The sequence below is a fragment of the Microtus pennsylvanicus genome, chromosome 14, assembly GCF_037038515.1.
Source record: "Microtus pennsylvanicus isolate mMicPen1 chromosome 14, mMicPen1.hap1, whole genome shotgun sequence".
Taxonomy (NCBI): Eukaryota; Metazoa; Chordata; class Mammalia; order Rodentia; family Cricetidae; genus Microtus; species Microtus pennsylvanicus.
In genome coordinates this window covers 54,709,800-54,736,135 of record NC_134592.1, presented here as the reverse complement: position 1 = coordinate 54,736,135, position 26,336 = coordinate 54,709,800, and the positions used below count along the sequence as shown (strand labels likewise).

At 41.3% G+C, this 26,336-nt stretch overlaps 1 protein-coding gene across 1 annotated transcript in view; it reads right to left on the bottom strand.

Annotated features, from left to right (window-relative positions):
• Slc25a21 (solute carrier family 25 member 21) overlaps positions 1 to 26,336 on the bottom strand; it is a 152,256-nt gene that overhangs the window by 121,829 nt on the left and 4,091 nt on the right. Inside the window, exon 3 of the mRNA XM_075947553.1 lies at positions 21,169 to 21,316. Within this exon, the coding sequence (XP_075803668.1) occupies positions 21,169 to 21,316 (148 nt within the window). The remainder of the gene's footprint in view (positions 1 to 21,168; positions 21,317 to 26,336) is intronic.

Sequence of the window (26,336 nt, the reverse complement as noted above, 5' to 3'; positions counted from 1 at the left end):
ATTCCCGTACAACCGGAAATCCCTACGTGGGCTATTTGTTGAAGGAAAATAGAGGTTAGGATGTAGACGGGAGGGAAAAGAAGACACAGAGAGACAAGTTGCTTTTGTTTACAGCAATGTCACTAGGCAGAAAATCTGAAACAGGGTAAATGGGGGGGTTCGCATGATGAGGAGTAAGGAAGTATGGATGGAAGCTCAGCACTCTTCTGTACCTCTGCCTCAGCGAGGAATGGAAGCCTCCCATGATGCTTCACTTACACCGTGCACCCCTCCCCCAAACACCACCAGCTCTCCAACAGAAACAGCACGATTGTCTCATACACTGTGTGCTGTTTGCAGTGAGAGTCCAGAAAGACAAACCTAAGTGGATGATGAGCCCCACGTTAATGGAGCAAATGTTCTAAAGTTACTTGTGTACATCCCCAGGGTCAAATTGAATCCTCAGAAACCCACGTGCGGTTTCCATGGAAACAACTATAAACACCAGGCAAGAGGGAATAGCTACAGTCAGTCTTGTCCTCCTTATTGACACATGGCCTTTATTCTCTTCTGTCTTCATCTTTCAAATGGCAAGTTTTGGCTTGGTCCTATGTATACAGTAGAATTGCATCTGCTGATACATAACTTTAAGAGACACAGAATTAAAATGTTCATTGTAAAGATCAGTAAAGAAATAAAAAAATATGACAAGAGGCAGCAAATGAAAAAAGTTCATGAAACACTTTTAGCTTATGGAGCTACGAAAAGGGTAGACTTGAAAATAGAATATGATATAAACCCAAAGGTTTATAAATAGTTAAAAGGGATGAGGTCCTCAACTAGTAAACATTAAGGCAAATGTCTCTGTGTGTACATGGATGTGGTGTCGTGTGGTGTGTATAAAGTCTACAAAATACAATGTAGCCAATGACCTCATACAGTCAAGGACATGCATGGAACATTAGCAGATGAGGAGAAATGAGTAAGGAGTGTCTCCTGGTTAGTGAATTCCATTTTGTATTTCTCTACAAGGGTATTTTTATTTCTTTAAAACAACAAAAGAGAAAAAAAACCCTTATTTCATAATAAAGCTTAATAAATAAAATGACATGAGTCTTTTAATGAGCATTCAACCTTACTATATCTTCCGCTTTCCCAAGATTAAAACAAGATTGGAAAATATAATTGTAATGAATCAAAAATTTAGTTTAAGAGCGGTTTAATGAGAGCGTTAAGAAGATATTAGAAAAATATGAATCTTGTCTAAGAAATAAAAATTAAAATGAAAAGTTTGCTATGTGAGTCATTCAGTATATATGTATAAATTGACTTAAAATCAACAATATAATAATTATAAGCTTTAAATTTTACTTCAGTGTGAATTTATGGATCTGCTTCATTTGTTTTCGTCCACACTGTGCTTTTATTATTTGGAGCCAATAATAGGGACTAGGGAATCCTAGTGAAAAATTTGTTTATTATGATTCTGTCAATGATAGGGAACTGAGAAATTTTCTAGTTCATTCTAATAAGACTACAGTTACTACAGTAACCTTAGAGATGTAGTTTTAAAACATTTTAAACTGCTCTTTTTAAATAAAGATTTGAAAAAAATCATTTAGAAACAAAAATCATCATGTAATTTTCAAGCCTGTGGAGTGGTACATGGCTTTCACAGAATTAAGCTCGTTTCTGAGATCAGAGGAGTGCTACACAGTGACCCATATGCCAGTTTTAAATTACAATTGGAGTAGAATGTTGCTCAGGGCACAGTCTTCTCGCACTACCAGATTTAACTACAAAAGCCATCTTCATGAGGTGAGAGTGTTATGTCCGTGTCAATTCTTATCGCTCAGCAAATTGGAACAAAACTCTGGACATCTTACAGAAATGGTAAATTAAAATGGCAATCACTTCTGCTTGTTTGGTTTTAAAGGCAGGATGGGTCTGTAAGCCTCCAAGATTTCTAAACGCAGGAGCTTCAACTGAGGAAATGTATTTCTGAAGCTGGCACCAGTGTGGACCTGAGATGGACTGCGGAGCTGTGCAGTGGCCGCTTGCGTCGCTCACATCCCTTAGAAGACTATCAGTCCTTGTTGCCAGGACGACTGGCAGCAGCTGACAGTTTGCTCAGCTGACTGTCACCTGTCACCAACCCGAAGGAGGAACCTGGAGTCAAACTCTCAGAGAAGGGCTGAGAACCATGCCAGTGCCGTGAGCTGTGTCTGAAAGTAACAACTCGCACAGATGGGGGGGGGGCTTGGGCATGAGGGGGGTTCAGAATTCTGTTGATGCTGTACTAGAAGGTCCACGGTGTTGCAGACACAGGGAGTGTAATAAAATGCCGTTTGCATATGAGGAAAGATGCAGTCCCTCATTTATGAAGAGGCAGACAGCAGAATGGAGATCGGTGGGTCCACAAGCTTCTGAGCCAGCTAGCTTCCAAGAACTAATAAACTGATATTACAGGAACAAAACGGGAATTCCGTGTAGCCCTTAACTGCCATCTAACTCGGAATCCCTTCTTGTCAAGGCATAGAGTACTCTAAAATGTAGCAGTCATTAATACCATACCACGATGCAGAAAAAGACACAGGAATAAGTTTCATCTACTAAAAAGTGTACCACTTGTCCTATTGACTAACTAAAAACATTGTATGCCATTTTCTATATTTTATAGACCCAAATCTAGAATTAAACAGCATGGTACATTTACATAATATGTTTTAATTGAACAGATAGTTGTCAAACTACATTTGTAATTCAGACCATCTATTGTGTTCCAAGGACAACAGCCTTGAAGAGATGGAGTCTGGACCCTTGAGTAGCTCACTGTCCCCTTGCAGTGAAGAGCTTCTTTGCTTGAGGTGCCCAGCTGGTACAAAGCATCCTAGAAACACTACGATACAGCTGTTTCAGGATCCTAGCATATTTAGATTCTCCTCAGTTTGTTCACGTGTAGACAAACGGCAGCCTGCCTATGGCCACGGGGCTGTTAATCCAGATCAGTGATGCAAAGGAAAACTGCAGTGCCTGAGTCCCGAGCACTCGGGTCTCAGCTTTGCCACGGGGTAGACAGGAAGCTGTCAGGCTCTTTACTCGGCAGCACACACTTGCCGGCTCCGCTGGGAAGCCTGCTTTCTATCTCAAGCACCACAGTCATTCCTTGTGACCCTTATTGTCTAACGTTTTTCCTCTCTGATTTTACTTGATGGTAAACAGCATCAGGGGAGGGGCTGAGAGAGGGGTCTGGCGAAGGAGACGTAATTGCAGGCCTCAGTCTTGTGAGGATGTACTGGATGAATATGTACTTTTCATTTTTTTGATAAGAAAGATTAAGTTAAGAGAACTTAACTGGCGATTACAACAAATAAAATGAAGGTAAGCATCCCCAACATACAATGTGCTAATTCATTTTTTAATCTAATTGATTATCTTTTCAGCGGAAACATTTCCACCTATGGCAAACCAACAAAGCGTCTGAATTCTCTCAAATGGTCTATTAAAATTAAAACAACACTCTAGCATTAATACTAGACTGTAGACAAAACAGAATTCATACTCTTACACAGCTCTAAACAAATTTTAGAGCAGCTTCAAACAATCAGGCTGTCTACTCCCACGATGAACACAACATAAAAAAAGACAAGTCAAAACAACAACAAGAAGGTCGAGGTTCTTTTTCTACACAGGTAACATAAACCAGCATCAGGGAAGCTGTTGAGCCCTGTGGCAACACTGTTCTCTGGAGGGAGTGCCTGGTCCAGGCAGCTCCTCAGTGAGTCTAGGACATGTCCCATCTCTCTCTCTCTCCTCGCACAATTTATTCACGTCAAGACCCCTTTTGTAACATGATTCGCCGAGCACGGTAGAAGAGGAAAGTGGTGGGTGAACGAAGGGAAGAGAATTAGGGGAATTAGCGAAGCATTTTGGGTGTAATAGATCACAAACCTTCTTTGGAAAGTCTGGATGGTCGGCAAAGGTTTGTTCTCTTCGGTAGTTCTGCCTAATCCTCAGTCCAAACATTTGCCCCAATAAACATTAGATTATTTTTATGTTAGCTATAAAGCTGTCAGTCCTCAATAAACAGACACACTCCTGGTGGCTTTCCCTTCGCTGTCAAAGAATTGTCAAAATGTATACCGACTCTTAAGTTAAAGCAAACACAGACAGAGCGACGTGGAAGTAGAGTCGCACAGCAGAGAGGAATGGGAAGCTGTTGAAATTCTAAATAAATGGTGGTCTCGGTATAAGTGGTGATTACAGGTCCCATGTCATGCAGGAGAAGGTAGCCAGTGTGTTGTTAGCACCCTGGTGTTGCTGCGCTGGAATGCTGCAACCTGTCCTCCTCAGGTGAGCCAGACCCTGACTTTAGTTCCTCTCAATTAAGTTTTATGTCTGACGTGTCCATTTGTTGAAGGACGAGAAACAAGTTCAATGAAAGGGACACTTTGAAGATTTTTTTGTTCCCACAGGAGCAGTTTATTTCTGTCTGGGAAGTCCCTTCATAGTTTCGGTGGGATCTTTTTTTTCTCCCTATAGTCTGGAATGGTACAAAAAGGTACTAAAAATGTGTTTTCCAAGGACTGAAGCTCCCACTTTTAGAGTTCCCTTCAGAAATCTTCTTTTAGAAAGTTGGTAGGTTTTCTTTTATTTCCTGGAACTGAAACAGTTATTTGTGGCGAGCCATCATGTTATTGCAGAGTCCAGCATTTTGCTTCTCTCCTTGGTGTGCTGGCCAGGAGAGGACAGGGTCTACGCAGGCAGCTTCCCTTTGCTTGTCGGGTATTCTTACGAGGCCGGGAAGGAAACGTAGAAAACAATGAACAGCTACAGCTGTCTGCTTTTAGCTGGAATTATGTTGTTTTTCCTTTTATTTTCCTATACCCTCAGGATTTGTAAACATTAAGTTGGATATTACACAGAAAACTAAAGAATACTTAATAGTGTGACTGTCAAATATCACAAAAGAGCTGTTCACTGTTCATTTTAATTATTTGTAGGAAACAAACGACTTGTTCAGAGACAGGCAAGGGAGAATGAGAGAGACGGAGGAAAGACAGAGTGAGAGAAAGGGAGGAAAGACGGGGGGAGGGGGAGAGAGAGAGAGAATGTTTCACATGTAGAAGATCCAAGGAAAGATAAGATAAAAATAGGAGGCAGGTAACTTAGGAGTGTAACATGGGTGAACAAAGAGTTTGTAAAAAAAAAGAGCTGAAGGCAAAAATATTGTGAATCCTAAGGTCAGATGAATATGCCCTTTGTTCTCATAACAAATTTCCCTGCCAAGGCTGAAAGCAAATGGATTTCCCCAAGGAATGCCCCATCCCTGGAGATGGCGGCCATCAAAAACATTCTAAGAAGGTGTAGGAAAAAGATTAAGCACTAAAGACAGGTGACAGGGCAGAGGAAGGAGTAAGGGCAGGGTGTAGGAAAGGTAAAATGTCAGTATCCTGAGAAGGAGATCCACAAGCATGAGAGGAGGAAGTGGAGAGTGTCAGATTTAAACCCATGGAGTGTATCCAGTGGCCCTGAGCAATTTAGGCTTTAAGGAGAAAGACAGGACAGTCTGTTCACCATGGTAGTGTTTTTTTTTATGTGTCAGACATGCATAACCAAGCCCATGCCAAAATATATTCAGTAGTGTCCTCATCACCCTGAAAAGGAGCAGTTTAAAAAAATGAAACGGTCACATTGTAAGAAGTGGTAAGCACCCTAGATGATGTTGCTGATAAGCTTTGCATTCTCAAATTTCCACCAATTTTTTAAGAATGAGAACCAACTACCTAGTCAAAAATTACTATTTACTTACTTTAAAAAGTGTATCTTTAAAAACAATAACAGCAAAGTTCTAGATCCAGATCACCTGAGTTCAAACTTTGCAAACGAAGAGGAATTACACAAGTTACTTAATGCTCGGCTTTGATGGACTTACCAATAGAATGGAAAGAATTCCAGTTCCTCCACAATAAGAATATTGCTATGGCAACATGAAGTAGTGTATACAAAGCATCTAGCAGGTATCTGGCACTTGGCAAGCTAATAATATTTAGTATCTTGAAGGTATTACTTGTAAAACATTATGACTTATCACAAGAGCATATGAATTATTACTATTCCTGTAAGTGTATATCAATTAAGTGCAATATTGCTTTGCTTCTACATACTATATGTTGTCTGGTACTACTATATACAGTGTCTTGTCTGTTATTCAAGATCCTAAATGTGATTAGCAAACTGAATATGATGATATACCATGTGTCCTGAACACTTGCTGATTGAATATTTATTTTACATTATAATGTTTTCAAGAATTCCATTAGGAACTTTTGTTTTTGACCTATTTCAGTTTTTTACAGTTTCCAAATAACTACGGAAAATTCACACCTTTGCTACCTGTGTTCTCGAACACATTTCTTACAGCCTTTGAAAAACGTGTCCGTGACACAACAGAATTATATGACTTGGCCATGCCGCTCATACATTCCCCAAAGAACTGAAAGCAGGGCCTTGGCAGATCCCTACACACATGACAGAAAAAGAAACATTTACAGTAGTCCAAAGGAGGAAGCAACACACGTGCACATCGACATTGGATGTGAACAGACAGGCAAAATGCAGCATATACTTGTGACAAGACATTCAGCCTTAAAAAGGAAGGGACTTCTGCCCCGTGCTACCAAAGAGATGAGCCTTGAGCACCCTGTGCCAAGTAAGATAAATCCGCTAATCAGAAAGGACAGCTGCTTCCCGAGTCCACAGAGTGAAGTGGTAGCCTGTGCTTACCACACCAGAGCAGGGGAGGCAGAAACAGGAGGATCCCTGGCTCATTGGCCAGCCTAGCTACATGGTGAATTCCAGAGCAGAGAGCAACCTTGTTTTAAAAACAAGGTGGATGATGCCCAGTAACCAACACGCAAGGGTTTTACATACACACACACACACACACACACACCACACACACACCACACACACACCACACACACACCACACCACACACCACACACACACCACACACACACCACACCACACACCACACACACACCACACCACACCACACCACACACACCACACTACACACACACCACACACACACCACACACACCACACACACATCACACCACACACCACACACACACACCACACACACACCACACACACCACACACACCACACACACACACCACACACACATCACACCACATACATACCACACACACCACACACACCACACACACCACACCACACCACACACACACCACACCACACACACACATGCAACACACACACCACACACACACCACACACACCACACACCCACACATGCAACACACACACCACACATACACACACATACAACACACACACACACACCACACACAAGTTCCTGACAGACGATTCCAAAATCGAATATTTCATTGTCTACCTTTTATATTTTATCTCTTCTCCCATGTACATTGAAAGAAAAAACACAACATCTGCGAGCAGAACACACGGTAAAGAGAATGACGGTAAAGGCAGGAAGAGGAAAGCAATGGACGTGTATTATGTTGCACTGCACTGGGACCTTTGTACTTGGGCTTTGGATTTGCTGCTGGGATCCTCCAATATCACAGAGTGTTACTTGCCACAGCTGGATCCCACGACTTAGAAAACTATATACCCAAAGCCAGGCTCTCGTCTTCAAATACCTGCATGGCATTAAGTAACAGTACTGTCTTCCTAAGACAGTTATAAGTTTTTATGGCAATTTATCATGGTTTTAATGACACCATGAAAGTCATGACATTTTCTTGATATTTGTTTTTATTTGATCCTATTGTATATATGAATATGACCAAACTGTATATGTATAATTATATAAATTTGGTAATCATTTCAATTACATTAAGTAAGCACACACACACACACACACACACACATCACCTAATTTGGGTTTACTGAATTTAATTAAAATGATTACTGAATTTGTATAATTATATACACTATATATATATCACTGAACTTATGCAATCATAATTATATAATGCACACACACACATTTCCACTGAGAAATTCTATGAGAGAATAGATGCAGGAAATTATTTCCACTTTGAATAATGACAGAAGGCATCAGAGAGGGATAAAAGAAATGTGGCATTAATGTCTTTTTCTTTTTCTTCTTCTTCTTCCTTTTTTATGAGAAAGGATTTCTTTGTGTATCCTTGGCTATGTTGGAACTTTCTCTGTAGACTAGGCTGGCCCTGAACTGAGATCTGCCTGCCTCTGCTTCTCAAGTGCTAGGATTAAAGATGTGTGCCATCATGCCTACCTGGCATTAATTTTTAATGTATTTCAATCAAAAGACTTTTTTATTGTCCAAAAGGTCTTATTTTTAAAGAACATTTAAATTAATTTATTATGTGTCTATGTGTGTGTGTGCTATGCTGTGGATTTGGAAGTAAGAGGACAATTTGTTTAAGTCAAATGTTTCTCTCCTAACATGTGGGTCTCAGGGAACAAACTCAGGAAATCAGATTTGGCAGCAAGTGCCTCACCTGAAGAGCAATCTCATTGGTGCGGAGGTCCCACTGTTAAAGGGACAACCACCTTTATTAAGGTGGAATGATAGGTACATGTTCTTGACAACTTGGTTAATGCTTTCTTCACTCCTCAAACAGTCCTCTAAATCTATGGTTTATGTTTCTATGTTTTGATGATGCATTAACATCCTAGTTCCTCAGGTACCTCAAGTAGAAAAAGTCTCTTCCCTTTCTCTTAAAGCATAAGTGGCAGTTCATTACGGAGCCATATTTGAATGACTAATGCCCAGGAACACAGATTTAGGTTACCCGAATTCTATGTTCCAATGTAGAAGCAGTTTCATGAAGTTTTATCATTTTACAGACAATAGAAAGTCATCTGTCAAGTAAATTTCTGTTTTGATTCCATCCTTATTTTAGGCATAGCAATTAACTGTACACTTGACTGTTTGTGCAGTGGGATGCCTCATATGACATCTTTTCTTTGAGATTCCTAACTAAGAATATCCTCTAGAGCTCCAAGCTTGGACCTTCTCATATCTCCCCTTAGATAAAGCATGTTGGGATTTCCAGTCACTCAATGGTAGAGTTTATTCCCTTTCAAGCAAGAAAAGACTTCAGAAACTGCAACATTGGCTGTCATGAGCCATTTGGATTAAGGGCTTGAAATCTCAAAGGATTAAATGAAGTAGGATAGAAAAATAGGTATTAAAGGAGTATGGGGGAAAGGCAACTGCTGGCTGAGAATCAAGAATGTCATCCCTCTTGCCTTGTTTTCATAGTGCTGGATGGTTCCAAGCACACCACCAGAGGAGTAAAATAACGATCAGTTTCAGCCAAATGTGAACCCTTGCAAGCTACACTAATAACTGGTTTGACAAGACATGAACACTGGTGCAATAATGGCAAGAATGTTACTGGTGTAACCAAAAACTTCCTGATTACATCTAAGGCTCACTCCATTATATGGAATCTATCCCAGGCACTGTTAGTAAGGTCAACAACCTGTAGGTAGTTGATAATAATCCCTAGGAGATAGCTCTATAGTATTATTCTGCTAAATTAACATAATATTAAAACAACTCCTTATAACTTATAGTAATGCCTATAAATGTATTACTAGACTGTAGTATGTATCTCTCAACCTTCTTCAGAGAATCTTCTTGGAGTGGATGGAGGTTAGCACAGAGACCTTCAGATAGTCACTGTGCAGAGAAGAAGAAACCATGGAGTGCTTAATCCTATATGGTTGGCACACATCACAGCTCTCTACCTCAAAGCTCAGGGATCTTTTTGCAAAAGGAGGCAGAAAGATTTTAAGAACCACAAGTGGTGGATAACTTCAAAGAAGCAATGTTTTCCAGACACGACAGGACAGTTTATGGCAATTGTGACAACGTGCAAAAGAAGTGTGCAAGCTCACGCTCTAATGTGCAGCATGGATGGTGGAAGAGCACATAGAACATCATCACTAGCACATGGTGGCTGACAGACTGACTCCGCTCCAGGTTTACGTGACGCTGAGTGCAGTCCTTTGATGCTTTTGACCCTCTTCTGGCTCGGTTCATCCAAATACCTTAAATTAAATGGCCTACCTCATATTTTATGAAGTTTTATGGTCATCATTCAATATTAGAACTGAGTTAGGTAAAAACACCAAACCATAATCTGTGTTGTTCATGTGGGAAGACCTACAGTTGGTGACACGGTGAAATGATCATTCTAAATGATCATGTCCCTTCATCTCAGGAATGATAGCATTGCCTTTCAGAATACATTGAGCCCACTTTTATTTGTTCTTTTCTTTCCTTATCTAATTTTTTAAAAATGTTTCTTATGGGGCTGATCTCAATATCCAATTTGTTTTGCAGTTCTTAATCTTTCCACCGAAGTTTCCTTGTGACTGGAACCCTTCCTGTAACTGGTCGCATCTGTTTCCTACCTCCCCGACATGCTATTCAGCCAGTTGATGAGATATGTAAATACTTTACATCCATATATGGAAAAGAGGCCATCTGAAGTTTTGCTTCTCTTATTACTAAAATAATTCTCAAGTTACTAATAGAACAGACAGAATAATAGAGCAAGAAGAAGCCTCTGGGTACACATCAGTCGCCACAAATGCATCTGACGGGCAAGTTCTCTACTGTTTCCTATCAGTTTTCTCATCAGAGAAATACAGTTATACTTCCTACCTGTCTATTTGTGGGGTCTCATGAGTATTAGGTACAGTAATATGTGTGGGCACATTTTATAAAGAATAAAGACAAGAACACAGTTGTAAATATATCACTACTGGAGGAATAGTTCCTGAGTCTCCCTCTTCCTCAAGCTACAAATCACCTAGAAGACACGCGGAAAAAGTATAGCTAGTGTGATAAAATTATCCCCAAACTGTGTGGCCTTAGTGGTGCAGAGAAAATAGTCGCCCTGTTATTCTCTGTGTGTAAGATTTGATGCAAGGTATTTTCTATGATAAAAGAACTGAACCCAGGAAGAACAATGTTTTGAGCATCTTTTCTTTCTTATTCTCATCTGAAGGTGGATTCGGTTTTAGTGAAAGCATTTATTTTTTGCCCCAAATGACAACATTTCTAGCCTATTAAAAACTTAGAATAATTTCACAAATGGGCCTGAATACATTTTCAGTGGGATTTCTTCTCAGGCTCTGAATCAATATTCCAACCTTCTGGAAAGAAGACAGCTTCCCCCTGATATCTGGCCCTCCCTTCCTTGCTGTCAGCACCAAGCACCAAGACAGGCTGTGCCCGGTGTCTTAATCAGTCCTTGCTGACGGGCTGACATCACTGCAGGCGTTTTCACTTATCTTGTGGCAACAGTGAAATCCTTGCCAAGGACCAGTTGGTTAAGTCAGAAAGCACTGTCGGTGTGAGGCTGGAGGTGTTCGGGTTAACTGTCAGCTTACGACCTGCAGCGATGACAGCCGGAAGGTCTAGGAGCTGACATCAGACCTTTGATTAAGATAAAAGGAAGCAGATCCCTGGGACATGGAAGGCTGGACCTGTATCCACTGGACTGGGAAAATTCTGCATCTGCTCTCTGACTGTTGAGGCTGGGGAGGGACCACTCCACTTTACCATCCAGAGCAGCTGACACCAACAGGTGTTAGGTAGTTGGCAAGAGGACAGATAATATAAAGAAAGCAGTGGCACTTTTTTTCCTTAAATTGAAATGCCATTGAATTTTCTTCTTGCCCTTTATCCCTTTATTTACAACACTGGATTGCTAACTAATCAAAGCTTTAAGTTGTTAACCATACAGCTTTTTTGTAAAAAGAGATTACGGTTGGCCATCTATATGTATAAATTTTGCATCTAGGGTTTTGATAAACTATAGACCTAAAATCTAAAACCTTTGTGTGCTGGAGAGTTTTATGCCAACGTGACACAAGCTAGAGTTATCTAAAGATAGAACCTCAATTGAGAAAATGCCTCCATAAGATCCAGCTGTACGCACGCATGTATGGCATTTTCTTAATTAGTGATTGATCAGGGAGGGCCCTGCCCATTGTAGATGGTGTCATCCTTGGGCTGGCGGTCCTGGGTTCCATAAGAAATCAGGCTGAGCAAGCCATGAAGAGCAAGCCAGTAAGCAGCATCCCTCTACGGCTTCTGCTGAAGCTCTTGCTTCCAGGTTCCTGCCCTGTTTGAATTCCTGTCCGGATTTCCTTCACTGATGGGCTATGATAGGGAAGTGTAAGCCAAACAAACCCTTTCCTCCCTAACTTACTTTCAGTCATGCTGTCTCAACACAACAATAATGACCCTAACTAAGACACACTGTGCTTGTATTCATCAAGTTTGGCTTTCCTTTTGTCATTTTCTCTTAAATTATATAGTATAATAACCATGTAAACCACAGTTACATTGTATTCAGTATTATAGTCATCAAAAGACGACTCAAGATATCCAAAAGGATAGGCATAAGATGAGCACATGCTTAAGGGACTAGAAAACTGAAATCATTCTTCCCACCTGTCTACCTGTGATGTCTCATGAGTATCAGGGGTAATGCACACGGACACATTTCACAAACAGTAGAGGCCAGACCACAGTTGTCAATATAGCAAATACTGTAGGGATTCCAAATCACCTAGAAGGTGTGTGAAAAGCACAGCCAGTGTCGTAAGACTATTCCAGAGCTGCATAAGCTCAGCAATGACAGTAGAATACCAGCTCCTTTATCCTATGTGTGTTAAATCCCCATGTAGGAAAACTTCAGACATCTCTAATTATCCTGGAGTCAATCACCTGAAGACATCAAAGGGGGCAGATAATAATGCTCACCTGTGGATGATGTGGATGCAGCATTATCGTTCTTCAGTGGTCTGTGTTCCTTTGACAAATTGTTCATATTTTAGTACATCATACTGAGAATCATGCATTTTATCAAAGGAATACAGATCATCTAAGAATGATAATGCATCCATATCACCCACAGTTGGGCATCTCTTGTCTTCCTTTCCAAAACTGAAGACTCAGAAGATGACAATGGCTTCCATCTACTGGATGCCATATCTGGACCTTGGCCCATCATGTGTAAGACTTGCTGGATAAAGTTACTATGGCTTGTTCTCCAAATTAGACCTGCATCTATAAATAAAAAAGATTACACCTGGGCAAACCAGCCCTGCAAACAAAGACATCCATGACACTAACATACACTGGAGATTAGCGCTGACTACTGCCATGCCGAACCCATCTGAGTGAGGCGCAGATCTACAGTCTGGTAGGAGTGACCAACTACAGGACTGGAAAACGATCTATTCTACCGCAGCTTGGCGATGCTGAATGGATGAGCTGATTTCTGTTACGAGGAAAAACCAACAGCAACACCTACTGGGTCTTGGGAAGCTCCAATCTGTTAGGTGGTAAAGATATTGATTATCAAAGTAGCTACAATTCGCAGCTCTGGCAAGGGTTGTCTTTACCCTTGCCTGTGTAACTCCAATGGTTCCCCTCTCTTCCTTCACATGAGCCAAGGGGCAGTTTCTAGGCCTTTTCTGCAGGATTAGATTTATCTGTTTTTCCAGCTAGCCACGTTAAGTCCAGCAAACCACTTTGTTATAAAGGAGATTCACTGAAGGTCTTTGAGTGAGCCCACTGATTAAAAGTAAAACGTTCGAATCTTAGCAAGTTGTTGATTTAGACTGGTAGAATCCTTCTTCCTTTGTCTGTGTCACAAGCCACTCACTCCCCTTCTTAATGAAAACAAGAAGGGGTGATTATACCTCCTGGGGCTGTGCCATTTCTGCCGTCTGAGAGGCACTTAAATGAGTGGCACATTATCTCACACATCTGGAGTTTACCAAATTAGCCAATTATGCTGGAGCTCATAAAATGAGGCCTTAAATGTCATTTAACTAGAAAATATTATAATCACCAAGTGGTCTGATTGTAAGATGATACTTGGTGCAACATCCGTGGTTACAGAAAACAAATCGCAAAGCAAAACACAGTTCCAATGCTCTCCCCAACGCAACCACATATTTTCTACAGCAAGACTGTCTGAAGAATACCATGTTTCAGAAGGCACCAGCAATCAACATGTTTCTCATTTGAAGCTGAGTTTAATCTGAGCTAGTTGTTTCCTAGTTACTGGCCTTAAGCATACCAATGCCCAAAAATTATCGTCATAAGAGAGCCGAGGATCATACAGGATGAGAGCAGACTCAAAACCACGAACTTGTGCACTTGGCTGCAAGGAATGTGGTATGATTGGATTAAGTCTTGAGTTGCCAGGGGCTTGAGGTGCTTCCTCAGAATCACCAAGATTTGGTTGACTGGATACACATCAGTTGCTGGGGGCTTTTATATTCACTGGAAGATGGGACAGAGACTGATTTAAATTGCTGTGTGATTTGAAAGAAAAATACCAAAAATTATATAATAGCTATCTCAAAATTGTAGCTTTATGGCTACTATTTCCACACTGTCTTTTTTCTAATCAATATATAATAAAATGCAGTCTTTTAGTGAAAGGTAACACAGTAGAATAAAAAATATAGTTATGGCACTAATACTCATATGACCTTGAATACATTATTGAACTTCTGTGAACTTCAGTCCCCCCCCCCCACAAAATTCAGATGATGTGTTGTGCTGAGAATAACACACGAGAAAGCCTAGGACACTGTGTAAAACACTGATAAAAAAACATGCTGCCACATGTCTTCTTTTCCCTGTACAATCAGCATGATTTAAGTTCTGTGAAACTCCTTTTTTCTCTTTATTTCAGGAGGAGTAGACACTGGAGCAATAGAGGAGGAATAGGAGTGGGGGTGATCAGACTATCCTGGGCCTACTAACATAATTTTCCCATTCCACTCTTTTGCTAAAACTCAATCCTCATTTTTCCTCTCCTATGTCTTTCTGCAGGGGTCAGTGCAGCTGAGGTATGAGGATGGCTTCTCCTCCTGAAAGAACCACCTTTTTGACTATGGTGCACTGTTCTTTCCATATGAGCAGTCTTTCTTAAGAGAATGACGAGAACAAAGCAGACTGGGAAACCTTCATAAAATGCCCTGAGTCCAAGGGAACAGAGACCTGAAGTACGAACACATGTAGACAGGGATGCCAGGGAGGCCTGATGCACAGACACATGTAGACAGGGTGTCCTGATGTATGAACACATGTAGACAGGGATGCCAGGGAGGCCTGATGCACAGACACATGTAGACAGGGTGTCCTGATGTATGAACACATGTAGACAGGGATGCTAGGGAGGCCTGATGCACAGACACATGTAGACAGGGTGTCCTGATGTATGAACACATGTAGACAGGGATGCCAGGGAGGCCTGATGCACAGACACATGTAGACAGGGTGTCCTGATGCACAGACACATGTAGACAGGGTGCCCTGATGCACAGACACATGTAGACAGGGTGTCCTGATGTATGAACACATATAGACAGGGTGTCCTGATGCACAGACACATGTAGACAGGGTGTCCTGATATATGAACACATGTAGACAGGGTGTCCTGATGTACAGACACATGTAGACATGGTGTCCTGATGCACAGACACATGTAGACAGGGTGTCCTGATGTATGAACACATGTAGACAGGGTGTCCTGATGTATGAACACATGTAGACAGGGTGTCCTGATGTACAGACACTGTAGACAGGGTGTCCTGATGTACAGACACTGTAGACAGGGTGTCCTGATGTATGAACACATGTAGACAGGGTGTCCTGATGTACAGACACATGTAGACAGGGTGTCCTGATGCACAGACACATGTAGAAAGGGTGTCCTGATGTATGAACACATGTAGACAGGGTGTCCTGATGCACAGACACATGTAGACAGGGTGTCCTGATGTATGAACACATGTAGACAGGGTGTCCTGATGTACAGACACATGTAGACAGGGTGTCCTGATGTACAGACACTGTAGACAGGGTGTCCTGATGTACAGACACTGTAGACAGGGTGTCCTGATGCACAGACACATGTAGAAAGGGTGTCCTGATGTATGAACACATGTAGACAGGGTGTCCTGATGTATGAACACATGTAGACAGGGTGTCCTGATGTATGAACACATGTAGACAGGGTGTCCTGATGTATGAACACATGTAGACAGGGTGTCCTGATGTACAGACACATGTAGACAGGGTGTCCTGATGTACAGACACATGTAGACAGGGTGTCCTGATGTACAGACACTGTAGACAGGGTGTCCTGATGTATGAACACATGTAGACAGGGTGTCAGGCACAGCTTGTCAGGTGAGATTGCACATGAAACCTACTGACTTTAGAGCCCCTAACCAAACTGACTGTGTCACTGTCACCTTTCATGATTACTTTATTCCACAGTACATAGGCTGTTTGGTGAGTTTACTGCTGTCAGGGCGGAGAGAGAGGAGGAATTATGAGGGTGATAGAGGTGTTCTAGTTACAGGGACAAATCTCCTTCTTACATTCATGTTCTGAGATCTCTCTATGTTCTCTTCAGTGAATGCAAATTAGGAGAATTACAAAGCATGGAGACTTCTGTTGAGAATCTGTAAAGGTTTAAAAAATTTTAAATTAACTCGCTCTTGAAAAAGCCATGTCTTTAACAAGGACGAAAATGGACAGAGCAGAAAGGGGCGGAAGCTGTGGTGGTTGAGCAATTGTCTTCTTGACAGTAAGGTGAATTCTGGACACAGGTGTGGGGATCACATGGCTAAGAGTGGTAATGACGACACTTCATACTCTTACGGTGGGGAAGAGGGTGTGTTCGCAGAGATAGATACGTTAACAGATTTGCAGTGTCTTTGAGCTTGAGATGCCACCAGCAAATGAACCAGTCTCTCCTTTTAGAGTTCATACAGGCCTATATGCACCTGAAACCAGCCCCAAGAGCACAGTGCACTAGAAACCAAGTAAGGAAATAAAGAAGGCTGGTTTTTACTGAGGAAAAAAATCAACAGCATGTATTAAGAAGTTTTTCTCACTCTTTTATGCGTTTCTGTTGTTGTCCTTTGTTTAGCTTCCTTCAAACGCTCTTATTGGGTGTCAAAATCTCCATGCAGCCTTTTTTAAACAAGAAAGCCTTCTATTTCTAAGAGCTGGCTCTCTGATCTTTGAGTGACAGCATGTCTGAAATGCAGGCACTGCAGAAAAAGTCAATTTGCTGTAGAAGCAATTATATGCGCAGCGTAGGAAAAGCACAACTTCGCTGCACAAGGACCACACACACTGTGTGTTTGCTGTATTATTTGATATCAAAGCAGAGACATCAGCTTTCCTTAAAACATAAATGAAATAAAGAGCCTGGCGAAGGACCACCACATCTAATTCGGAGATATCCATTTCAGTTCAGAGAGCTTGCTGATGCTAGCAGGACTGTTTGACTGGAAAGGACTTCTTGTTGACTATGTAATATACTATGACTTCTTTAATTTCATTCTACTGAGCAGAACGAGCATAATGTATACCCCTTATCGTAAATACAGGTACACCGGCGATGTCTGACGCTCCGTTATTACATCCTCAGAGAGTGTGGACCACAGCCTGGCTCATCCGCTTGATTTACAGCAGTCTAGTGTAGCTACAGGGACTTTGAAACTGTATGGTTATGTACTTATACTGTCTCTCCACAGACCAAACATCGCACTGGGCAGGCAAAGCAAAGTGAGTAATGGACATTTTGAGGATGGAACACGAAAGACAACACAGGGGCTGTTTTATGCAGCATGTATATGGGGACAGAAGGGAAATAACTGAGCATACGCTGGAGAGAAAGTGTGCAGGCGTGGTGAAATGCAAAGTCACTTTTGAGTGAAGAGAGTTTCTTAGGTACATTAGGTGATGGGGTACTCCAGGAAGTTAACTTACAAAAGTTCCAGGAGTGAGAGGATCAGAAGCCCTCCTGCTGCTCGCTTTTCCCATGGCAATCTGTGTATGAGAAACGAGTCTGAAGAAGAGCAACGCAGGCCAGCGAGGGCTCTGTGCACTATGACAGGAATTTGAACTTTATGCCACAGGGCATGTTTTTACATAGTCCCCAAATACTTGGCTGATAAAATTATTTAAAAAGTATGATACTGGCACAGATAAGATAATTAGATCAGCATGATGCCTGTCTAGAGATGGACAACGTAACGAAACAATGGGATATAGAAAAAAAAACAGTGTAGAAAGCTGAGATGGGGAGCACGTAGGAGTTTGTTAGCTGGAGTATTGCACCTCCAACTAGCGAATAAAGGACAGATTTTCAGGTGATATTTGGACAATTGTCTAATTATTTAAAAGTGAAATTTAATGTTTATACAGAATATTATGAAAAATTTCTGGGTAAACTTAAAATGTCAATGTAAATATCAGAAAAAAAGCATATTATCTTGGGGTTCATAATGTGATTTTTGCTTTGTTTTTTTTTTTTTTTTTTTTTAGTATGCTAGTGGTACATAGCTCAAGGGAAAATGAGATATTCCCACCAAATCATGACCTAGAACACCCCAAACTCCAGAATGATTCACATATTAACAGTCGTAAGACAAAATCCAAATTAGGAAAAATGTCTTTAACATATGTAACAAAGAATTTATGTTTATAATATAATCTGTACTAACCTCCTACAAATCAATGCTAATTAAAAAAAGGACTAACCCAAGAGAAATGGGTAAAGGGTACAAACAGCTAATTAATGAAAGAAATGGCCCCTAGTATGTTCAGGGCCAGTGACATGTAATACAATTTCATTTCTGACTTATTGGAAGGTAAACAGGAGATGCACACTAATGACAGAGTCCCCAAGTAATAATTCAAAAATAGTAAACCATCTTGGGAGAGTGAGGAGAAATAAAAATCCTTAAATATTAAGGGCACAAAGTCAATATATACATAGAAAGTAATTTCTTCTTAAAGCTTCGCAGATATATAAAATGTGTAGACATATAAATGACTATGCTGTTTACAATAGTGAAAATATTGGGGAAAACCCCATAAAAATCACTAAACAGGTTCATTTTACAAACTATAGAATACAGATACATAGATTATTATGTTGGCATGGCAAGATATCCATGATAGAGTTCTCACTGAAATAATGACCAAGCAGAATGCCATTCACGGCGTCACTAGACACATAAAACAGTGAGATCAATAATTGGCTTAAGTGGGTCTGGATTTGGGTCCTTGCCCTAACACTGCTAACCTCTTGAAATTTTAGTTCCTTTCTCTGTACAACTGGGAGGGAACCTACCACACAGTTACCGGGAGAATTCCGAGTATATAGAGTAATACTATTAAAATTTGGGCTCATGAAAAGACACTTGTCAGCAGTTCTGACAACCCAGGCTCAGTCCCTGGAAGCTAGATGGCAGAAAAAGGGAACCAGCTTCCACAAGTTGTCACGTGACAACTACACAATCGCTGTGGTTTGTGGGCACATGGATGTGCACACACAACAAAACAGATTTCATCCTGACACACAATGATTCACATCAGGAAAACAACTGACGTCCAGCGCTGCTGAGGACAAGGTGAAATGAGGACCCTGAATCACTGCTGGTGCAGCTGCTCTGGAAAGCAGTGTGGAGAGCTCCCCAAAAGCTAAACCTTCATCTACCACATGGCACAGCTATCGTACTTCTTGGCATATTCCCAAAGGAGGACCTAACATCCCACCACACAGATACTTGCTTGGCTGTATTTGCTGCTGCTCTGTTTGCAATAGCTGTGAGCTTGGAAATGCAAATGTGATACGGATACAAAATGCAATACTATGCAAGCATAAGAGAAAAACAAAACAATGAAACTTGAAGGCAAATGGATGGAATTGGAAAACAGTATTTTGAGTCAGGTGTCCCAGACCTAAAAATACAAATACTTCATGTTTTTCTAGTATTTGTAGTTCCTAATTCCACCATTTTCTTTGTCTGGGGTTCTGTTTCTTTATCTTATCCTCAACACCCAAGACTCTCTCTTCCACATCTTGTAGTCTCTTTGGAGTGTCTTACCTCTGAGGTTTGTGTTTGAATTCCTAAATTTTTCAATTGCAGTTTTATTTCAGTTTGGTTTTCTTTAGTGATTCTATTTCTTTAATTTTGCCTTCATGTTTTGCTTTCATTATTTTATTTAACTGTTTATATTTTCACAGACTTCATTAATAGATTTATTTGTGTCTTCCATAAAGTCCCTGAACATTTTCATAATTTCTATTTTGAAGTCCTTGGCTCTTGCTTCAGCTAAATTGCATTTCTGAGGGCCTACTGCAATAAGGTTACTGGTTTTAGGAGGAGGCTTATTGTCTTGGATGTTCATGTTGGTTTTTGTGCTGGGAGGTAGGCATCTGAAGTTATGACATTTGAGATGTTTCTTGGTGTCAACATTTGGGCTTTTCTTTGTTCGGCAGGTGTTCTGTTCTTGGTTACTCATGCCCTCTCTGGAATCTAGGCAAGTGTGGTGGCTTTAGAATCCCTTGTAGAGAATGTTTCTATAGGTCTGACAATGATAGAAGGGATTGCAGATGAACTAGGAAGAGAAACCAAGAGGGGTCACCAGGAAGAGCTAGGGAGGCTGGGATCTGCATCAAGAGACAGAGACTCCTAGGAATAGAGACAGCGTGGAAGAAAGGACTCCTGCAAAGTGACTGCTGCAGGACCCTGGAGAGATGGCAATGGAGTACAGGAAGAATAATGACAATCATGTACCCAATCCCAGTACAGGACAGTCACAGAGGGGTCCCTGGTAGAAAGTGTGTCTGGGGTGGGCAGCTGACTCTAAGGACTAGAGGTGGGATCAAGAGGAAGTCTGAGAAGGTCCTGATTATAGATTCTCAAACCTCTATGTAAACAAGGAATCAATTTGTGTATTAGATTTAAGTCCCAAAGTAAATATAACTATTATGTTTGGCTAATACAGTTAAGAAAACTTCGTAGCCATAGTATCATAAGCTATCAATTGCCCTAAGTCATCAGGTTGGTTATTAATTTTCTCTGGAGTAGTTTCCACTATATACATATTCAGTTTACATTCAAATTAAGAAAAATATAACAAAATAGGAAGACACACTTTTAAGAGTGTTTTCTCCAGTAAGACTAGGATTGCAAAGCAAACTATTGAAAAACAAGAAAATTTGTCAAGTAGAAATACTTTAGAACAACCATATCAATATGCAATCCACACAGGAAAGACATTACATACCCCTCTGTTCGGAAGATCATCCGAAAGCTGTCTCCTAAGCTTTTATAACTGTGTGGGTCCATTTCAGCTCTCTTAACTTGGAACCTAGAAAAAATATCAAGCAACAACAGAAAAAAAAGTACATTAAAATCTTGGTCAAAAGGCTTTTCTTGTTTTGAAAAGTTTTAGACGTGTAGCTTTTCAGGAGTAATTTAAAATATCCTCACCATTACTACGGATTTCATTGCTTTGTTGTTCTTATCTTTTACCTCATTTCTGTATTACCTTAGTATGGACCCTTTGTCCTTCATTAGAGCCCATATTTCTATTTTTCAATCAGACGAATACATCCTAAGGTGTTTAGATGTGTGTGTGTGAAAAACATGCACAGATGCCATGCAGTGTTTTAATACTTCAGAAATCTGAAGATGTATATGAAAGGTCCAATTAATGTTACTCAATAGGCATTTCATAAAATGGTTTAAAAGCACAGAGGAACTAACATGGGACAAATTAGACTCCGAGGGTGAACTTGGAATTGATTGTGCTACAATTTACCATCACGACTCCAGCATGGGCCAAGGCCTTTGCAGAGGTGCAGGGTCTGCACACAGCTGCTGCTCAGTCTTTACTGAGTGCTCCGTCTCCCAACGCCTTACTTTTTTCTGTTTTGTTTCCTTGGAATAATCACTTATCTTTCACTGTAGCCCACCACATGTAGACACCTCCACTGTGACAGTTCAGCTTTTCTTTGTTTGCCCTGGGTTTATTTCTAAAGATGTGTTAATAAATATTCATTTCTATCACATGCCATTTTTAATCCAACCTCTGGTTTGTCTAGTCTGTTTACCCTTCATTTTTGTGCTCTTTATCCTAAATTCTGATTTAAGGTCATTCTTCCTTTTTCTGCTTCCTGCAATAATTTCACCTGTTTTATTTTTTCCCTTGTAGGTGCTTTTCAGAATTACCTCTGATATTATATAATTTTGAATACTTTTCATATCATTATCATTATGATATTCACACTTATTTTTTTAGGGATAATGCTTTTTATAGATCTCATCCCTGGGTGATTCTGGTCAAAACCCAGCCTTACCACAGACCAGAGTGAATGTATCACTTTGGTTGAACCTACTGGGCAACTGAAGTGAAGCTGAAATTACACTAGATTTTGTAAAATGAAAAGTTGATAATTTGGGGGATCAGGACAGCATCTGTCTGGATGTGTCAGCTGACTCTTCCAAAACAGTTCCTGGCACAAATGTTGGCAGAGTTGGTGAAGGCTTCTGTCCCACCTGGTCCCACCATTGTTCAGTCCCAAAGAAACACACAGAGGCCTATTAATTATAAACTAGTTAGCTGATTAGCTTAGGCTTTCTTATTAACTAACTCTTACATCTTATATTAGCCCATAATTCTTTTCTGTGTTAGCCATGTGGCTTGGTACCTTTTATCAACAAGGCATTCCCATCTTGCTTCCTTTGTATCTGGGTGATGACTGTAGACTGAGCCTTTCCTCTTTCCAGAATTTTCCTGTTCTGGTGGCCCTGCCTATTCTCCCTTTCGGGCTACTGGTCAATCAGCATTTTATTAAACCAATACAAGGGACAAATCTTTACAGGGTACAAGATCATTGTCCCATAGCAAACAAATCCCTACACTAATGTTCAGAGGCTGACTGGGTAGTATAGAGGGGGACCGTGGAGTGAATAACAATTAAGAAGGCAGAAGGAACCTCTGTGTGAGGGCTTGGTGCCAGAAAGCAGAGCAGCAGGCCTGTAATTAAAGGTGTACAAATTCAGGGCAGTCTGTTTCCTCTTTAATTCATTTTTTGTTGCTATTTCAGCATCTTCTACTGCTCGTCTTTGACACAGCAAGCCATATTTCACAACACTGTGCTGGGTATGGTTCAACTTGAAATGCTATATTCGGCTTAGTGCAGGGCTTTCTGTCATAGTTGCGGTGGCACTGGCACAATTAATTTAGAAGATTAGTTTCTGAACAAGAGCTTCACTCTTAAATTTAAATTGTGCAGGTCTGTGAAGATGGCTCAGTCTGTGAACCCTTGGCTGTGAAATCATAAGAACCTCACCTCCAGTCCCCAGAACCCATGTGAAGAAGCCAGGTATGGTAGGGCACACTGAGATTTATAGCACCAGACAGGTAGAGACGGGGATTCCTGAGGCTCATTGGCTAACCAGTCTCCTACTTGGCGAGCCCAAGCCTAGTGAAAAACCCAGCCTCCAAAATCCAAGGTGGATTGTACTTGAGGAATGACATCCATGGTTTTCATGTGTGCAGGCACACACAGGGACATACACTCATGTGCACGCACACATTCACACATACATGCACATACTCACGCACGCATGCACGTATGAAAACTAAATATACTGAACTTATCAGAAGAGTATAAACTGGGACAGCTGGCTTGCTCAGTCTGTTTTAGATGCAGAGGTGTGTCTGTGTTTATATACCACAGGCTTGAAGACTCGGTAAGAGGTCTGTTTAGAACAAGAGCAAAGCATGATAGTTTGGGTATTTCCGGACTACAGTTTGTATGGGAGATAACTTTTTATTTTAAGATAATGTAACACTACACAGAAAGCAATGCAATAGGAGAGCCATTACGGGTTTGTAGAACAAATAACCAGGTAACATGCAGAGCAATTTCTAAAATACGATTTTGGTTTAGTCCAAATAACCATCCCCATCTCTACATTTGCACATCTGTCGCCTGTCTTCATTGCTGGCTACGAACCATTTTCTTATGTCTAGTTGAGAAATCAAAACCTCTTCTATTGTAATTGTTTAATCAAATTATTTGAAACATTTTCATGTATCATAAAAGCATTAAATATACATAGATATTTCTCATGACATCTGTAATAACCTTTCATTAAATACTTTTACATCAGTCAAATTCTTTTGTCGATGCTTTTCTTCTAAGTTGTCAAGTGTTTTCTTAATGTATGCCATATGACATTGGGTGTTACAGGTTTCACAATGATTCAGCACATTATGGCCAATTCTAAGACACATGAGAAAGAAATGCAAGAAAACAAAATTGAAAATGTAAGAATCTTTGCTAACCCCAAACACCTGAAATGTTAAGTAGCATGGGCACTGTGTCCAGGTGTTCGGGGCTGCGGTGGGATTACTGCTCTCTGTGAAGGCTCAGGAAGAGATTCACAAAGGGAAAGGGGGTTTGAGCTGTTCCTCATGAGACTCAAAAGGCAAACAGAGCCAACTAGAGGAAAGCAGTCCAGGTGGGGAAAGGAGGAAGGGCCCTTGAGGGAAAGCTGTTCTTCCTAATAGAGAAATGAGGGAAGCATTCGTTCACATTAGCAGCCTGCTTGAGTTTCCTTCCGGAAGATGCTAGGACACTCTGCAAGCACATGCCACTTCGTTTGCTCAGGATGGGTGCAGATGTAATCAGGCTTACTGGAGGTACCCAGGTGAGAAGGACCAAAGCCCAGCAGAGGATATTTATCTTTTCTCGACTCTGTATCTGTGCAGTTCAGCTCTCTGGGTGGCCATATTACAGATGTGTGACCTTACTTCCAGACGGTACTGTGAGTCAGCAGATGGACCAATGCAAGCGCATTCAAATTCTAGTCAATGTTAACCTCTCTTTAACGGCTGAGGTTAAGATACTCCAGCTTTCTCTAAGATGTTGACAAATCCAGATAGAGGTGAGATTGCACAAGTGTGCATAACTAACCTGTCTATTAGAAGTATAGACACTTTATTCTGTAAATGTAATGTGTTTTCTTTTTTCCAGAATAAAAAAGAAAGAGTTGCAATCAACTTTACACTTATATAAATGTGAGCTACTGAACAGTGTGCTCCATTCATGGCGGGCAGGAGACACAAAGGTCCATGTACTGCAAGAGCAATACAGAGGCGAGGAGGGCACAGTGAGCAGCAAGACTCTGATGGAGGAAGGTCATTGGTTAAATAAAAAGAAACTGCTTGGCTCTCATTGGTTAGGAGATAGGTGGGAGGAGTAAACAGAACAGAATGCTGGGAGGAAGAGGAAGTGAGGTCAGACTCCGCAGCTCTCCTCTCCGGAGCAGACGCCTCAGAGAGACGCCATGCCCCAGCTCCAACCCAGGATGGACTTAGGCTAGAATCTTCCCGGTAAGACCGGTGCTCACAGATTATTAGAGATGGGTTGATCGGGATGTGAGAATTAGCCTAGAAGAGGCTAGATAGGAATGGGCCAAAGCAGTGTTTAAAAGAATACAGTGTCTGTGTAATTATTTCGGGGCATAAGCTAGCCGGGCAGGCGGCTGGGGTGTTGGGGACGCAGCCCCGCTGCCGCTCTTATTACTACAAGACTCGGAGCATTTTCTATGACATGAAGGCAGTCAGAGGCCCAAACACGGAAGGCAGAGAGCAGCGTCCCTTCCGCTGAGCCCCTCACAGATGGCGTGCCCATGCTTCGCACAAGAATGTATGTACTATTTAGCTACCCTACACTGTACTCTGACTGGAGAGTTATCAGTTCCTCTAAGGAGGCTGTTTTAAGTTGATATAATTACAGTGGATTTTGGTCAATCTTGTAGAAACAGTTATTTCCTTCCTCCTTTCCGCTTTACCTCACCATTTTCCAAGCTGCGTTCTCTATGCTGAGGGAGACAGTTTCCCAGTCATGTAACACAACTTCTTTTGCTCCTTGGAAGAACTGCAAGGGTTCGAGCCCTGCTCCCACGCATGTTCTGACCGGATGTTAGACACTGCATAGCTCTCAGCTGTTACTGTGTTGCCTAGTTTGTCTCTTGGGCAGCAACCATTCTTCCTATTAAATGAAGTTACTCAGATGGAGATTCCAGCTGTGGCCAAATTACTGTTCTAGAGACAATAGAGAGGCCCAACTTTTTCTTCTCAACGCACTCAGCCACAGGGCCTGCCAGTGCAGGATGACATGCATTTAGCATTGGGGGGAACTGCCCTGCCATTTCCTCCACTAGGAACACCAAGCAAGTCACTGTGGTGGCCACCAGGGCCAGGAAGGGCCTCTCTGTGTTAACACACAAGCGTTCCTAATGCATGGCAGTGCCTTTGTTTCCACAGACGCAACCGTTCTTTTCAGGAATCAGCAGCAGTTGCCACTGACATAAATGCGTGCTCAGAGAGACCCATTTTAAACTTGCGTATGCGGTGAGGGTGGGACGCGGTGCTTC